At 36.4% G+C, this 18,965-nt stretch overlaps 1 protein-coding gene across 1 annotated transcript; it reads right to left on the reverse strand.

Annotated features, from left to right (window-relative positions):
* Positions 1 to 224: 224 nt before the first annotated feature.
* On the reverse strand, positions 225 to 14,372 carry RP2 (RP2 activator of ARL3 GTPase). The gene is made up of 5 exons (XM_015812283.1): positions 14,071 to 14,372; positions 10,390 to 11,055; positions 7,146 to 7,260; positions 3,058 to 3,143; positions 225 to 2,378 (listed from the first exon to the last, which is right to left on the reverse strand). The coding sequence occupies exons 1-5, from the start codon at positions 14,203 to 14,205 to the stop codon at positions 2,295 to 2,297; spliced, it is 1,086 nt and encodes a 361-aa protein (XP_015667769.1). The 5' UTR covers positions 14,206 to 14,372; the 3' UTR covers positions 225 to 2,294.
* Between the last annotated feature and the right edge of the window lie 4,593 nt (positions 14,373 to 18,965).

Consider the following 18,965-nt stretch of genomic DNA (forward strand, 5'->3'; position numbering starts at 1 on the left):
GTAACAACCATGATTACTAACTTTACCATCATTGTAAAAACAATCATAAAATTGACCCCAGTCATATGGTTCCTTGATTTACAACTGCAATGACTTAAAACTGAAATTCTGGACTTCGTTGTAGTCATAAACTGAGCCTATATAAGCTTAAAGATTTAAGAATTTATTATATGTGCAATACTGACCAGGGTCTTTTTTTAAAAAATAAATAATGCAATATACCATTTTACATTGTAAATAAAGGGAAGCTTTCATTTAAGTATTTATTATAAAACACATTTCACAAATGCTAGACAAGTTGTATATAAAAGCTGTAACATACCATATAATTTTTACTTAAATTCTATAATATAGTACCAATAAATTCAATTAATAAACAATATCAAATACATAACAATTCAGAAATTAAGTCATGAATCCTTCCATTTTGATAATATAAAAACAAGTAAATGTCTGTTATGCTTCCATTGATTAAATTGCTAATGCAGAAATTTTCTTTTTTCCTCTTACAATGTTTTCTGTTAAAATGTACAGTTAAAAATTCTATACACAGTCTTTATCCAACATAAAGTGCTAATATAGGAAAGAAACCAGTATTTACATATAAAACATTAACTATACAAAAAATAATAATTTTGCAGTTGTGTAAAATATCAAACTTTTAGACACCAGTAAATTTGCAGTATAATCCTTAAGCTGCAACATTTACTCTGTTTACTTTAAAGGAAGCTCCAGGGCAGCTACCACATGGCTAAAAGCCATTTTGCTATACTCTGAACAACTGATAAACTGATTGTATTATTATTCTTTAATTCTCATAATCTGTATTTTACCATCTAAACCACTTCAGTGGTACAGTAATATATCTCAAATCCTGAGAATGGATTTGAGTAGATGCTTCATTTTAACCATTATTTATTATTAAACATAGTAAATTTTTGAGGAAATGTTGTAGTGGCCTATGAGTTGAAAGGATCATGTTATTTAATTATGTGTATGGGTTTGGGGCGGAACAGGTTTGTGAGATATGCCTACATTTGGGTTTCTTTTTATTTGTTAATAAATGGAAGTTGATATTAGAGTTCCTCTGTGACCTGTGTTCTGCCTTACATATCTTCTGAGATTCACAATTTGCTTAATGTTATTCTGAGTTTCTTGCAGTCAAAAGCAGTTATGACCTCCACACTGCTCCGCTGTTATTTGGAGAGGAACTTGCTCGGCTTGTAAAAAAGGAAGAAATTATTTGAGAAAATAAGATAAAAGTTCAGCCTGGGAAGAGATGCTGTTCTTGCATCTCTGTGGATCAGAAAAAGACTTCGATAGGATGCGAAGTAAGATAGGAAGATTCATAATTTAACAGCACAGAATTTGAAAACCAAAACAGAGCTTGCTGGAGAAATAAACTTCTTTTGTGTGTAAGGATTTAGGCAATTACATTTAAAAAATCCTGGCTTAACATGTAAAATCAAACTAGTAAGATTGAAAATTGAGATTTATAGATTACACATAAACAGAAATGAATCATACATTCTCTAAACTAAAAGCAGATTTGCAACCTCTAATATTGAATATTAAGTAAAATGGGAATCAGACCTACAGGTCACATTCATTTCTCTAAGATCTGCATTTACAAATCAAATATATTTGGAATATATATAAACAAAAATCTGAACCAGGACTCTCACAGAAATTCAGCAACAAGAGCAATGAAATCCCCTATTTGGAGATTCTCGTCAGAAGCCATAGCAAAACCTTGGTTTCCACAAATGCCATTTCTTGGACTGTTATGTCCTTCAAGATTAATCAAACATTGAAAGTCACTGTTGGACTGACAGCAAAATTTAAAATAACTGTTTTTGCTCATTGTTGCTATTTTTACACTAATGAGACAAACCAGCCAGAATTAAAATCTTTTGAATGATATTGATTTCATGTGAAGTTTTTGGAAATTTCAGGACCTACTAATAATAATGATTGTTCAATGTTATAAAGCATACCGTTGTCAAAATTGAGTTTATGCTCAAAGATATATACATAAAAAAAATCTTCAATATGCACCAGCTTTCTAACATCTATACTTCCATCTAGTGTACCATTATAGCTGAAAATCTTATAATATTAAAATATAATATGCAAAAAAGAAAGAATCACATTACTGTTAAGAGGGATTAGAGTATTATAAGGAAAAGGCAAAAAAGGTAAAACATTTCACTTAATTCAGAGTGCTGTACAAACCTAATGTTCAACTCAATTATCAAGGTAGACATTTTTCAGTAAGGTGCTTTTTGTTTCTTTCACATTCCCATCTGCATATCGGCAAAATTATAGAAACTGTCTATTTCTCTTGAAGCAGATAACTTGTCTTCAGATACAAAAACCTGTATTTTAGGATAAAAAATAAAGAACAATTATGATTTAGAACACAAGTGTTTTACTCCAGACTTTTAATTTGTTTCTTTAAATAAGCCAGTCAACTGGTTTAGATTAGAATGCTAATCTAAAACTGCAAATTAAATGACACAAACATATAGAAATATATTCTCATTTTCAAAATATTTTTGAAATTATATTATCTGACCCCTTAAATGATACAGACTTGGTATCTTCTAATAGATAATTCACCTCAAGATCTAATTATACATAGTAATTATTCAATTAACATTGGCCCAGTAATTATGGGCCCAAAGTTAATTGAATATTGCTAGAAGAATCACCATATATTTATTAAAAGTATTTATATCTAAATTCTAAATTCATTAAAAAATATAAAAATACAAAACATATTAATACTGTAAAAATTTAAAACAACATTTTTCATCGCCCCAGTCACTAGGCAATGACAATATTGACAATATAGTTAGGAAAACAGATCTGACCTTATAGAAGCAGAATGGATATATCTTTGACAATATAGTTAGGAAAACTAATTTTCTAAGAGAAAGGACAGAATTAATTTCAATTTTAAAAAATAAAATTCTGTGGAGAAAGTAGTACCCTGGAAAAACATGCTATCATTTCCAGAAAACACTTTCAGGGAGAATCTGCACCACTACTCACCTTAGCTCCACTAAAGACATTAACAACAATGTCTTGACAGGCTGCTAAAGAACCATCTCCATTCAACTCTAAAGCGACAACAGGACCTAGAAAAGGAATAATTAAGAATTAATATTTTGACGTTAAGTTGTATTCATCTCTATATGCCTAAGAGCATTAGAAACTGTACAAAACAATCCTTTCTACATTGCAGACCTCTCCCAAATCTGCTCTGGAATATTGGGAAAAGATACCAGGTACAACTCTGTATTTTTCTGATGCATCTCCCATTAATTTTTGATATTGTCAACTATGGTACCTTTTTGAATTGTGTAAATTGAAGATACTGTATTAACTATATTTGACTCCTACTTGCATAAACAATACTAAATGGCTGTATTTCTTTCTCTTTTTTTGAAACAAATTTTATTGGTTTTTTAATTCTTAAGACAAAGTGCTCGAGACACACCGTGGTGCTGGGGTAATCAAAAAATCCAAAGACAAAACATATATAGATAACTCAATCAATACATCAAATATTTCCTCTCTATTTCCCTCAAATAGCTTAATATATTTAAAATAGTCCATTTCTAACTTAAATTTCTATTAATCCTAAACCTGTTTTAGAGCTTTATGAAATTACAATACCAAAATCAAAATTAACTTTAAATAAACACATTATCAATTCAGGTATCCCTTCCAGATATATTCTAATTCCTTAATTTTATCATGTCTTATTTATTTCTTCTTCCACTAATATTTCCTAATTAAAATAAAATATTGATCTATCCTATGCATATCTAATCCATCAATCAATCTATTTCTTTAAGCTGACAGAGTAATATCAACCTTAAATCATTTAAGTCCATTACACAAGATTCTAATTTCATCCAATTAAATATCATAGGTAATAACATCCATATTATCAAAGAAACACATCATATTGTTACAATAACATTCAATTAATTATTAGTTCAATCCCAATCTAAAACACCTCTTCAGTTTTCTTCATTCCATTACATAATAATTTTCATACAAATAAACCTATTATTCCCAAAAAATACATTCTTAATCTATTTAATATATATGTTCTAATAATCACCCATTTTTCTTACTTCTAACTCAAAAACATAGTCCTTAAGTCAATCCATAGTTCTAAAATGCCTTAAATCCATTACATATAGTTTTAAATTTCTCTTTTCAGTCTTATTCTAGGCTTCTTTTTATGCCAAGCAGGTTTCCATAACAGAGCTTCCCTTTCAACCGATAGGTCTCTCTTTGTTGCTTGTAGTATCATTTGAAACAGTAAAAAGCCTCCTGACCTCTGCATTGGACCTCTATTTCTCTTACCCTTGAAGCCTCGCTGCTTAAAAGGTTCAAATCTCAATCTTTGCTTTTTCTGATCCTCAAAGATATAAATGAAATGCTTGTAAGGTAAAATAAGTTCCTCTGTATTCTCAATGAAGTCATCTTTTAATATATTTTGGTTTGTAGAATAGTCAAATGTAGTCTGAGAGTCAATTTCAGGGTTTGGAGGAGAGTTTCTAGCTCTTAATTCTGTGGTAATCTCTTTCATTGTAGCAAATTCCTCTTTAGTCTCCCTTAGTTCCTCTTCTAATATGTTTTGGTTTGTAGAATAGTCAGATGTAGTCTGAAAGTCAGTTTGAGAGTTTGGGGTAGAGTTGGCTCTTAGTTCTGTAGTAGTCCCTTTCATTGTGGCACATATTTCTTCAGTAGCCTCATAAATCTTTTCCAGTATAAGTTTGCAGTTTAAGTGAGAATAAAATTTCTCCATTTTAAAAGTAATTGAAGAAAATCCTTTCTTTTTTCTTTTTAGTGAAAGCTGTAGTTGAGCAATGTCCACCCCCTCAATTCCCACAGCTGCATCAGCTTATCTTTTCTCTTCCCAGAGTTGTTTGAAGGTCAAGTCCTTCTCTCCAAACAATAATCCAGTTGCAATATTAACTTTTCACCACTAGATGCCCTCAGTAAATAAAAAATCTTTTCCAGACACCATTTTTTTCTCCTTTTTTCTATCTTTTAAAGGAAAAAGTGGAGAAAGAAATAATCTTCCAATATAAAATAATAATACAATTCAAAGAAATGTTTTTTTCTGTATTCCAAAATGAATAAAAATAAAATGTAGTCTTTAAAAATTTTTGTTCTCAGCGCCTTTCTTCCCAGCATACAAAAGCTGCTTTTTCCAGACAGGGAAATAATTCCAACCAAGCTTTTACAGGCAATAAAAAAAACAGAAGTGGCAGTGATGTAGATTGCAGTAATCAGATTACTGAGTAAGGTATATCATCCTGTAACGTCTGCTGAAGAAACTGTACCACCTTTCAGTTAGAATCTGAACCAAGTTCAGGGTTTTGCTTAAAATGTATGTTTGGACCAGAATCCTGATGGGCCACCTTTAGTGTAACATCTGATCAAAAGCTGAGTTTGTGGGGGAGGTTCTGCTATGTCTGCCAAATGCACACAATGTCATTTTGCATTCTTTCAGATGGGCTTTCTATGTGGTTACGCCTCCACTATAGAATGATCATCCCGGGAAGTTTATGAGGCGTTTGTTTTACAGTATTAAGGCATTTGTTGAAGACATCTCTCTTCACAAAGACCTTTTCTATTTGTTGGGATAAATCTGTGTGGGGGTTTTGTTTCCACTTATGTTTTCAACTCCCCTGTCACTTTTACATATATAATCTATTTTATTATATAGTTGTTATTGAATATTTTATATCCTGTAAATTGCTCAAAGATCCTGTATATAGAACAGGATAAGAATAAATTAAAAACATTGTACATCTCTCATGTTTATGATAGAAAAAAGGGACTAAATATAAAAAGTATATTTACTAGTAGAAAATATTTCCCTTCCCTCAAATATTACCTATAAGTTGATTTTACAGTCACTGAGAATAAGCTATAGCTGAAATTGAGCAAATGGGTAGAGGGTCAAGTGGCTGTAGACATCAAGATCAGTCTTTTAAGATCAGCCACCATTTGGAAGGGGCTGCTTGCCTAGTGGATTTAATTTTTCTTGTAATGCTGAAACATGGCACCTTTTTTCCCTTTGCTATCCTTTTCCATATCATGTCTATCCAGTTTTGTTTCCATCCACTCTCTCTTTCTATCTCCATGCAGCTTTTTTTCTGTTTTATGCTGGAAAGAGAACGTGTCTGCATATGAGAATATACCATTTGACAATATGATTGTATAGTTGGATGAATCTATTCCATAATGAACCTTATTCTACAGACAAATATAAATAGTGATACATTATTTTCTTGACTTGGATTTTCTTGGAATGCAACTTCTAGCAAGTATGTAGCTGGAAACACATGTATACATATGCCTGTGCACACATTTGTTGGGAGAAGTCTCCAAAAATGATTTTAGCTACAGTTGACTAGTCTAGCTTGACAAGGTACAGAAAGTGAACATCATACTGGATATTGTCAGTTTATACTTACCTACTTTTTTGAGTTGGCAAGGGATTTTCTTAAAACTCAGAACCAAATTTTGTTTTGGATAAATAAGGTATCTTCAAAGCCAAGTCTAAACCTTATAACATGGGAGAATTCATTACTCTTTTAAATTTGTAGAATACAAGGCTACTGGAATTGTTACTTTGATACAACAGCACCTACTGTATCTAGGACTAAATACGGTTCCGTGACATTGGAACAATACATGCTTCTTATTGGGAACCAAAATTTGCTCCTGCTTATTCTTTTATATTTTGAATTACATATGATGCAGAGTTGCTATAGCTCTGATAAATTATATAGCTAAAAATGTATTATTGCTGCTGATCAAAATCAAGTCCAAAAATTCCAGAAACTTTATCAAAATTCAGTTTTGCAGAGACCAGCATATTCCTGTATTCCCTTAAAGAATGCTGATAGTACAGCTTTTACAAATAATCTTTACCTCTTACCTGTAATAAAAAAAAATTGGTATGAGCTTCACCAATAAGTGAAATGTGCCACTTGGTGACAAGGTGTTTTTATGTAGAGTATAATTTCCATTGCCCTCTGCCTTAGGAATTACATTCAGATTTAAGTAAAAAAATTAATTTTTCAAGGTTTTAGTTTTAATTTTACCTTTGTCAAGTAAAGGAATGAATTCAGATGCTCTTTGCTGGAACACTCGTTGAGCATCATCAGCTTTCATTGAAACTTCTTTTGTCTGTAGCAGCCAAAAACCTTTGCCAGTCATCTATTGGATTTCAGTAAGAATTGGAATATATATGAAATATGTAACATAACATATAGAAATAATCCTTAAAAAAACCAAAATATTTACTTTTATTCAAATGTTTCTTCCCACACAGTAATTTCCCCATTATTTAAAGCGATCTATATCCTCTAAATCAGGGCTTTTCAACCGGTGGTACACGTACCATCTGTGGTACATTGGCATGTGGCAGGTGGTACGCGGCCCAGCCCAGCCCAGGGTAGCGGGGGAGGGAACGAGCCAAAGCAGCACAGTGCAGGACTTGCCTTGAGAGAGTCTTTGGGAGCTGCAGGGCTGCTTGGGTGAGGCAAAGGCCCCAGGATCAGCACTTCTGGCACACCCAGAAGAGAAAGGAGGAGGAGGGGGGCGGAAATAGGAGAGGCTATAAAAGAAGGCAGTTTGGGCGGGAGAGGGAGAGAAAAAAAAGATGCAGCCTTGGGAGAAGGAGGAAGAGTCAGCTGGAACTGCACCGAAGGTAAAATGAGGAGGAGGAGGGGCAAGAGAGAACAAAAAACAGGCCGGGTGGCAGTGACAAACAGGTAAAAAACGCAGCTGGGGAAGGGTCGCGGCATGAGAGTCCTTCCTTCCCCCCTCCCTCTCATTGTCCCTTCCTTCCTTCCCTCTTTGTCCCTTCCTTCCCTCCCCCCCTCCATGCCCAGGAAGGGACAAGGGCAAGGGGACAGGCTGTCAGCGCAGCTGGTGGCTGTGCTTCCGGTGGCCATGGCTTGAAAGGCCACTGTAAATTGCTGGACAAGAGCTGCACAGCTTTAAGAGCAGAGTGGCAGGAAAATATTTGTAATGAGGGAGGGAGAAAAACAGGCATCACCTGAAGGAGACCAGCAAATGGTCCCCACCATCTTCACACACCCGTGGACTCCGGGGGAGGGGACACTGCAAGCGGCATGAGAGTCCACGTTACCTGCGCTATGTCGCCCAGACCCCAGCCTGGTTTCGGCAGGCAGCGGTGCATTTTCCTCACTGTGTGGAGCGGCTGGACGAGGCGAACTGCAACATGCCGAACCTGCCTGTGCGTGTGCAGATGCCTGTTTTTCTTCCTCCCTTACAAATATCTTCCCGCCACTGTGCTCTTAACGCTGTGCGGCTCTTGTCCAGCAATTTACAGTGGCCTTTCAAGCCATGGTCACCGGCAGCACAGCCACCAGCCGCGCTGGCAACCTGTCCCCCTCCCCTTGTCCCTTCCTGGGCACGGAGGGGTGAAGGGAAGGAAGGGACAAGGAAGGAAGGAAGGAAGGAAGGAAGGACAATGAGAGGGAGGGAGGAACAATGGAAGGGAGGGAGGGAAGGAGGAAAGGACAAAGAGGGAGGGAAGGAAGGAAAGAAGGAAGGAAGGGACAACGGAAGGGAAGGAAGGGACAAAGAGGGAGGGAAGCAAGGAAGGAATGGACAATGGGAGGGAGAGAGGGAGGAAAGGAAGGCGCCCACGCCTGTCCCATCCTCCTCCTCCACCAGAGACCCACGGATCCCCCCACATCCCCGCCACACACCCCACAGGCACCCCGCAATCTGAGTGATGAGCTGGCCACGCCCCCTGGCCATTGACTTCGCTTGTCAAAAAGTTGCAAAAGGTGATCACATGACCCTAGGACACTGTGACCGTCAAAAGTATGAATCAGTTGCCAAGCATCCGAATGTAAATCACATGACTCTGGGAATGCTGCAACAGTCATAAGTGTGAAAATGGTCATAAGTCACTTTTTTGCAAGGCCGTTGTAACTTCGAACAGTCACTAAGCGAATTGTTGTAAGTCGAGGACTACCTATACTTTATCATTTTTTTCCTTTTTTTTGGTCATCAAGTTTTTGACACCTTGCTAGGCGACTGGTGGTACTCGGATATTGCCTTATCCTAAAAGTGGTACAATTGGTGAAAAGGTTGAAAAGCCCTGCTCTAAATCACAATAAATTGAGGGGGGGGGGACATATAACATTGAATCATATAAAGAGCTCTGTATCATCATGTGATTCAGAAATAGATTGAATGGGACCTAAGTTAAGAAAATGAACCATCAATCATTGAGAAAGATTAAATCCAATGGAGAATTATTTATTTATGGTAATGTTTAATAATTCAAATTTAAATGCCCAGATGATTTAATTTGAATTATAAGCAGGAGGATGAACTCAATGATCTATATGACTCCTTCTAATTCTGATTCTAAAGAACTGTTAGTCAGATCTTGACTTTTACAAGTGCAAATTTCTTACCATTAGCTGTTTCCTGATAATTTACTATTATTTCAGAAGCGAAAAGGAGCTCTCCTAAATTCTGAAAATTTCCAATTCCTTCTACATCTTGAAACAAGGATGCACAACTCCTGCTGGTCTAAGGTCCATATCAGCTTTGTGTAAAATATAATGTAATGTAACAAGCAGCATCAAAGCTCTTTTGGGAAAGAGATTTAAGCATTTGCAAAGGCTTAAGGTATCTATTTTGTACCTTAAGACTCTTTATTAGGCAGTGAAAATCCAACATACGGCACCCCCCACTCTGGTTGCTAAAAGTTTTTGCATGTGGCTCCTGGACTCTTTATTTTTTTTTACACTTCTGTCCTAGGGAAACACACTTAGAGTAAAACAAGATTCCTATCCTAACCGTAGATCAAAGAATTTGGTTTGACATTTTTTGCAGAGGCACTAATCTTTTCTGAATTAAAAATGAGATACAGAAAAACATTTACTATGAGGATATTACAAGCACCTTTTTACAAGATTCTCTTTAATGTTGTACCAGCAGATTCAAATTATGAAGTGGGATTCTTCTCCCTCTTCAACCTTCATGTGTATCCTCAAATTTTACTCTGGATTATTCTCCTGTTGCATCCTACAGGTTATATTTTCAAACTTCAAAGCATAGGTCAGGAATTCTGGGAGTTGAAGTCCACGAGTTATAAAAGAGCCAAGGTTGCCTACCCCTGGGATAGGTTGTCAGTCATATAAAGGAACACATTTCAAATCTGCATCATGTCAGGATTTGGTTATGCCTTCTAAAAGCCATTTAAAAGCTACCGATCCATAGTACTTTAATTTCTAAAAAGGCAAAATAGCTTTAGTTTTAAACCCAAAGTATAAAGTATAGCAAATTGCTTCTTACCTCATCAATTAACTTCCTTGCATTGGCAGTTGTATAGTCTCCAGCAAAGAACACTACTAAGCAAGATTCCTCACTTTTTTTTTGCCGTCCTCCCAGGGTTACTGGAATTATGCTCTTATTGACATCAGTTGAAATCCTCATGGCTTTTAATTCTTCAGTAGTTGGCAATGATACATAGTCTTGAACTAAAGCATCCTCAGCTAGAAGACCCCAATTATTTTCTCCTGAAACTGGTGTGAAGTCATGGATATTGCTCCATGTATTGTTAAAGATGCTTAGCCCAGCATCTTTCAACTGCAAAGCCAACTCTGGATAATAGTATTGGAAACATCCAAATTTCATACCTGTGGAAGATTCAATAATGGGCTGGGTGGTACAGCACAGAAATACTTCTATCTTTCTGCAGTCGCGAGTACGAAACTGTTGGCATGCCACAACACATTTACAGTCTTTGCAGTCACGCAAAAATACACTGCCTTTTACAGGTCCTAGAAAAATTTGGCAGTTTGTACAGTCATCAACAGTGATTGTAGCAGAATGATCAAATATATAAATATTGCAATTCTCACAGTCTTGAATGACAAACTGTTGCCCTGCAACTTTCCCAGGTAAACGTCCAACTGTTTCATTCTTGAGTCCAGAAAACATGTAATCTTTAGGATCAATCTAGAACAAAAGCAATATTTTATAATCAAAGTATATTCTTAAAAGGCACTTTAAGTCTGGAAAAAAATAGATTCAATATTTACTATAATGTGCAAAATATCTAGTATCAACATTATTTTATTTCGTCTCTTAAGATAAGTCACCATTTCTATTCCATTGTTGAAGAGACTGAAGGAAAGGTTTTTTTAGTCAGAGAATTTCTATTAAGAGCTTACAAACTATTAATCAATACAGAAGGGTATTCTGTACGATAGTTCAAATATGCTATTGATTGGTAAAATACTATTCAATTAAAAAAATCACAGCTCAGCATAGAAAGAAAATCAAGTATCTTTTAGGAGAAGGAATGGCAGAATTTGGAGCACAGTGAAAAAAAGGGGATCAGCTTAGAATCCCTATGTAGCCACAAGCAAACTAAGTCCAACCAGATGCTGACTGTTAGTTGAGAATATTCATGTGCATAGGTTTTTAGAAATAAATCATCTTAACTGTACCTTCATGTGTGGATTTGGTCTTTTGCACTTGTCATTTTTAGTGGTTTAAGTTTACTGATATATCAAGGATTTCTTGCAAGATGGTAATAGAATTGCACTTCTATAATAATATTGAAGGGTAGCATTAAACATTTCCATTTAAAAATATGGATTTTTTCACAAAAGCATAACAATTTGTCTTAAAATGTAAAAGTTATTTGATTTAATTAGTAAACCATAGTTACATATTATATAGGTTCTAGACCAACGGCTCCCAACCTTTTCTATATCCTGCACCCTAGAACGCTTCTCATATATTCTCACACCCCTTACAAAAGTTCAAAATAATGGCAACGAATTATGCATATACACTATAATTTTGAAAAGCCAAGTTTTCGCATCCCTTGGAATATTTTCTTGCAGCCCCGGTTGGGAACCCCTGTTCATATAATTCAAGTATCACATTTTGAGGGATCATATCATATATTCCATTCACAGAGAATACTGAAAAATGGAATATTTAGCCAGATAAATAAAATTTATACAGTTTTACACTTCATTACACATCTAAGTTATAAAACAGGAAAACAGCGGATGCCAATTAAAATTAAGCCAAATGGATTTGAGAAGCTGTGTCATAACTAATCTGAACACACAAAGTTGTTCTGCTAAAATTGGCAGGATTGTGCAAATAATGACAGAACAGTATAATTCCACATGCTATCATCTTTTAAAGCAGCATTTCAATTTAGCTTAGCTTCCTCAAATATCAAAATGTTCCCCAGCATTTAAAGAGAAAAAAAGCTAAGCCTCCTTAAATGGATATCAACAATCAGTTATATTATCCATTAATATTTATAGTCCCCATTAAAATATTTTATTATATAGCCTTATCTAGCTTAATTTCAATTCTTCCTAATATTAGGACAATTATTTGGCATAACCCACTCTAAAGCACCAGCTGATACAAAATGCCATTTGAAATATAAAAATTGAAAGTTATAAACTATTTAAAAGTAGGATACAATAAATTTCTGCAATTTGTTTTTAATTCAAAATTCATTTATAAATCTAAATATTCATATTACATCTATAATCAGGACTAAGCATTTAAAAGTTACCGGTAACATGCATAGTATAGGAATATAAGGGGCAGCTAATTTAAAAGGATATTTGTTAGAAAATCAGGAAATACTGTATTTTTCAGGGGGGAAATCGCATCATATTTCACTTATTTTCATAACTCAAGGAAATGAGTCAAATAATATTTCAAAATTTCCTTAGGCACCAAATGTAAAGGACAGTTGAAGGTGGCCATCTACAGTAAATATTTTTAAATAAAGGAGAATGAACTCCTTGGTTAGTGTTATGTATCTTGAAAGGGAGGTTTCCATACAGCTTCACTTATTTAAAAAAAACTCCTCTGGGAATATTAAAAGCTTGTGTCACTACCTGCAGTCTCATTCTTTATACACAAGAGATATCTAGATAGAAAACAAGGGAAGATCATTATATCTTAGATTATGTACACAAGAATACATTGATGTGTTCTGAACTATCACTATCAGGTTTAGGTATTTATCAAGTGCAACACAGACTAAATTATAACTGATAAAACAGAAGTCAAAAAGAAAGGTTGTGGCAGTGTTAAACTAGTTTATGATTGTTTCATCAACTTGTCTATGGTACACTTCAAAAATATGAGCTAACACCTGTTTCCTTCAAAGGCTCCCTGAATTTTTTAAAATGTATTTCAATATCTTAAAGTATAATATCAATAACTTTGTAGCTATATTGATCTATGACATCCATGCACTAATAAATTGTAATAATCTAATTTAAATTCCATTTATCTGCCCAAACCCAAATCACTGCTTCCGAAGGCTGAAAAATTTCATATCATAGAGAGGAGAAAGGAAGCTCTCACCACATTTCTTCAGATTCACCAGGATGGCTAAAGGCTGGTAAAGAGTATCTAATCACACATCTTTTGGGATGACAGGAATAACCTTTCAAATACCGAAGAAGCTGCAGATAATATCTATTTGCCACACAAGCAGCATCTGGCGTTTACAGAAGTAATTTGGCAAGCCCAAACAAGCAAGCAAAAACATTGGGAAAGGTGGCGGTGGGGTGTTAGATGGGCTAAAGCAAGTTCCCCAACCCGGCACAACACCCAGAATTCTCATTCATCATAATCCACAGCGGATATTTTGAGAGTTCTGCTGCCAACAAAGCTAGAATGATATCCGTTTGAGGAAAACCGAAGTTAGAAAGTTCTCCTGGGAACGAGAGAGGAACTGTTCGTGTTTCTCCAGTATACTATTTCGCAGTAAATGGAATTAACTGAATTGATTGGGTTCGCACGATACACTGATCCGTGAACTAGTCAAACTGGCGCGGCTCGCGCGACACACCACGAGCCAAGCCCCATTTATCCCAATATGTTGTGCAAACACAGCCAGCAAAGAAGAGGAAGTAGCCCTGTGCGCTCAGCCCTCCCCCCAGGACCGCCGCTTTCAAAGGAGGAAATAGCGGTTACCTTGGCTCGCTGGTCCCAACTATACTGTGGCTGTTTGTCGGCCTCCGCGGACAGTGAGCCATTCCGATCTCCGGTCTCCGCGCCCGCTTTCGCCTCTTTCGCCTGCTTCCGCCTCTTGGAGAAGAAACAGCCCATAATCTCTTCCTTTACCTTAGAACACACACACGCGCACCACAAACACCTTCTCTTCTGCGCCCCCCTCCAATCCAAATAGCCCCAACGCCTCCCGCGAAGGGAATATAACTGAATACGCCCCACCCTCTACTTAAAGCTCCTGCTTCCGGCTTCTCCCTCACCCGTCTCCCATGGCGACTGCGGCTCCTCCCTTCCCGGCATTTCTCCCAATCAGCATCGTATGAAAGCTTTCCATCAATCTGGCTCGCTGACTAATAACGAAGCACGACGTCGGTCCCGCTACTCGCCGTGAGTCCCGTGGCTGAAGGCCGGGAAAAGAATTGTCCGTAAAAAGAGCAAGGCGTTGTCGCCGTGCTGCGCGCGCTTCGAGATGTGTTGCTTTTTCTGGCAGGGATGGGAGGGGGAAGGGAAGGATGTTTTTAATAATAGGCTCCAATGTGTGAGTTGAACTATATGTCGTTGCTGAAGCCTCGACTAGGGTGTGCACACAGATTGCTTGGTGCGGAAAAAAAGCATTCTACTGATGCACAAAGGCACAAGAATAGTGCTACCAACCTTAAAAATCATCTGCACGGGAACCTACGAATCCTGCTTTCCTGGGAGTAGTAAAGTATCGTGGATTATGCTATTAACTGGAATGATCGGCTATTTTATTATATGTATATAGCGTAACCAGTAAAGATTTAATCTCTTGTCTAGAAAGTACCAGCAAGTTGTCTGTTACCAAGACGGATGTTCTATTCTGGCTCTTAAGGTATAATATTTTACTCTTTAAGGCGAACTTTTTTAAATTGCACATTAAAAAGTCAAATACTGTCAGCAAAAAGCTTTATGTCTTCTTACTTGGGAAGAAGCTTCTGCCAAATATGATGGGACTTCTAAGGAAATATAAAAGGTTGTTCTATATAGATTATTAACATAAACATTAGTATTCCACCCAGAGTTCTCACTTGAGGCACAAATGACCAGGATCAAATTATCATAATGGACACATTATGTGAAGACCCAGCTCTCTGAACAAGGCTCTGTGCTAGAAAAAAATGGAAGCAAGGAGAAGAGGATGACCAGCAGCAAGCTTGATGGACTTTGTTACAGTGGTGATGGATGAAAGATTGGAAGACTGGAAAGATCAAGTTAGGGACAGATCATGGAGAAAAAATTATGGTTACTAAGAGCTGACAATGTCTTCATGGCACATAATCACTCAATACCAGCATAGGTTTTTATTTGCTTTGTACCTTCAAGTCAGTCCTGATGCTGGCAACTGGCTGAACAAGTCCCTCAAGGTTTCTTGGCAAGATTTTCAGAAGTGATTTGCTCTTGTCTTCTTCCCATGATTCACAGAGTGTCTGGTACAAAATTTCACAATTGGCTTTGTGCTGAAGGCTGGACTAGAACTCAGTTTCCTGCTACTCTAGTAAATCTACAGAACTAAAATCCCTTGTGCACACTTCAGTCAATAGCATCTGTCAGCATTTTGCTAGGCAGATGAGATGATTAGACAGAATTTTATTTATTAAATTTGTATTCTGGCTAGCTCCCAATGATTTTGAAATATGAAGTCCCTATTAAAAATGTGTGAAGAGTTAAAAAAAATAGTCCTGTGTATACTTAACCAGAAGTAAACAAAAGTAAAGGGCTTAAGCTAAATCTCAGCTGCTTATCACAATCTAAATATATCCACACAGTTGTCTTGCTATTTCTTCTCCCAGAGATGATTTTGTTCCCTCTCTAACATATGTCTCTAGCATTTCCTGGTGGTCTACCATTCAAGTACCAAGCAGGGATGGCTCGCTTTCAGATCCAAAAAAGTTACTAACCACGATAAGTACATCTGAATTTAACATGTATATGTGTGTATATGTATTAAAATAAATAATTGAAATATAATTCATATCTGCTGAGGTAATTTGCTACCTATTTTTTTGCATGTTGAGAAGACTGACATGAAAAACATTTGAATCATATTAATGCATCAACTTTAAAAATATTGTTTCTAATGCTTTTGCTACAGAATAAATTACTGCATACTATCTGAATAGCATACAATTTATAATTTAGTCTGATTAAAATCAAGGAGAATAAAATTGTAACAGCTCTTAAGTGCAATATTAGAAAACTGGTTTACGTCAAGACACCCCTTCTCTATGATATAATGGGTTATCTTTTGTAAAGCAGCACTTTAAATAAATACAAAGGAGATGGTTTGATTTCCAAAGCCAAGGAAGAAAACAGAAATCTCACAGTATTACAGTCCCAGATCCCAGTCTAATTCAGTGCCCCCCAACCTTTGGTGCTGTGGACCGGTTCCATGGAGAACAATTTTTCTGCGGACCAGGTGGGGGCGTGGTTTCATGGTTCTGCATGTGCATGGATGGGGCTTTGCTTGCTTGTGCTGACTGATTCCTGGCAGGCTGTGGGCTGGGGGTTGGGGACTCCTCGTCTAATCAACATGTTCAAAGATATAACTAAACATTTGCTGATTATTGTCTTTTTCTGTGAATTAATTTCAAGATAATCCAAAAATGGCTAGTTGATTTTCAGTTAATAGAAGGAAATTATCTCTTAACCATTTGTGACCTTTCAGTTCTTGAAATTAGAATTCCAATGCGGCTGGTGAACTTGGAGTCAGATTGTATTGAAAATGCAGCCTTAGTAATAAATACTTTATGGTCCGCTTTTGTATTATATATATTATGTTGCCAAACATGTGATCAAGTATTTTAGCTTCTGAGAAAAAACTGCATAAATCCTTGTGTAGTTAGGCAAATAAAAAACAATTATTCCAAAGGACATGTAAACCTAATTTATACATGTTTAATAAGTAAATGCTACTGGATTTAATTGAACATATATTCAATAAATTTGCATAGGACTTGCTGCGGTTTATATTAGAATCAGAATAACAGAGTTGGAGGAACCTAGTAGATCATCTAGTCCAACCCCTGGGCCAAACAGGAGACCCTACACCATTTCTGACAGATGGCAGTCTAGTCTCTTCTTGAAAACTTCCAGTGACGAAACTCCCACAGCATCTGAAGGCAAACTGTTCCATGGTTGATTGTTCTCACTGTCAGAAAATTTCTCCTTATCTCTAGATTGAATCTCTCCTTGACCAGTTTCCATCCATTATTCCTTGTCTGGCCTTCAGGTGCTTTGGAAAATAGGCTGATCCCCTTCTATCTGTGACAGCCCCTCAAATATTGAAACACTGCTATAATGTTTCCCCTGGTCCTTCTCTTCACTAGACTAGCCATGCACAGTTCCTATAGCTGTTCATGTTTTAGCCTCCAGTCCCCTAATTATCTTTGTTGCTCCTCTGCATTTTTTCTAGAGTCTCCACATCTTTTTTATAGTGTGGAGACCAAAATTGGTTGCAGTATTCTAGGTGTGATCTTACTAAGGCTTTATAGAGTGGTATTAGTAACTCCCATGATCCTGATTGAATCCCTCTGTTAATGCAATTTAGGATTGCATTGGCTTTTTTGGCTGCTGCAGCCATATGCAGTTCATATTTAACTGATTGTCCACTAAGACTCCAAGATCCCTCTCACAGTTACCGTTATTAAGCTTGGTTTCACCCAATCTATATGTGTACTTTTGGTTTTTCTTGCCTAAGTGTAACACTTTACTTGTCTCTACATTAAATTTAATTTTGTTAGATAGGGCCCAGTGTTCAAGTCTATCAAGATCCATCTGGATCTTGACCTATAATCTAGGGTGTTGACTATTCCTGCCAGCTTAGTATCATCTGCAAATTTGATAAGTTGCTCTTCTATTCCCTCATCTAAGTCGTTAAGAAGTTGAAGAGTACTGGGCTTAGGACAGAACCTTGTGGTACCCACTACTTACTTCCCTCCATGTAGACATAGTACCATTGAGGACGACTTGTTGAGTAATTTGTCAGCCAGTTAAAAATCCATCTGATGGTGATGCTATCTATCCCACTTTTTTTAGCTTTCCAAGAAGTAGGTTGTGGTCTACTTTGTTAAATGCCTTGCTGAAGTCTAGGTATACTATGTTCACAGCATTTTGCCGGTCTACTAATTTAGTTACTTGATCAAATAATGAAATAAGATTGGTTTGGCATGATCTGTTTTTAACAAACCCATGCTGGCTTCTAGTTATAACTTTGTTTGTTTCCAGATGTTCGCAGATGTTTTTTTATTATCTTTTCCAGTATCTTCCCAGATATTGATGTTAGGCTGATTGGTCTGTAGTTTCCTGGGGTCTGTTTTTTCCTCTTTTTTGAAGTTGGGAACCACCTCAGCTCTTTTCCTCGGTGCTCCAGGATTTTTGAAAGATATAGTACAGTTGTTCTGAGATGACATCTGCCAGCTCTTTCATAACTCTGGGATGTAAGTAGTCAGGTCCCAGTGATTTATGTTCTTCAACATCAGACAGGTGCTCTCTTACCATTTTTTTGTTTATTTTGACTTTTATTTCTAGTTGTCCTTTTCAGTTATGTTTTTGGTATGTTGGGCTATGGTTTTCTTTTTGTGTGAAGACTGATGTAAAGTACAAGTTAAGCAGCTCTGCTTTCTCCCTGTTGCTTGTTATTTCCTTGCCATCTTCTCTCTTTAGTGGACCTACAGTTTCCTTGACCTTTTTCTTGTTGTTAATATGTTGGAAAAAACTTTTTTTATTATCCATGATTTCTTTTGCAACTCTATGTTCATTCTGAGCCTTTGCTTTCCTGACTTCATCTTTACATGTTCTGGCTGTCTGCTGATAATCGACCTTATTTATTTATTTATTTA

The sequence above is a fragment of the Protobothrops mucrosquamatus genome, unplaced genomic scaffold (genome assembly GCF_001527695.2).
Source record: "Protobothrops mucrosquamatus isolate PMUCROS unplaced genomic scaffold, P.Mucros_1.0 scaffold77, whole genome shotgun sequence".
NCBI classification, from domain to species: Eukaryota; Metazoa; Chordata; class Lepidosauria; order Squamata; family Viperidae; genus Protobothrops; species Protobothrops mucrosquamatus.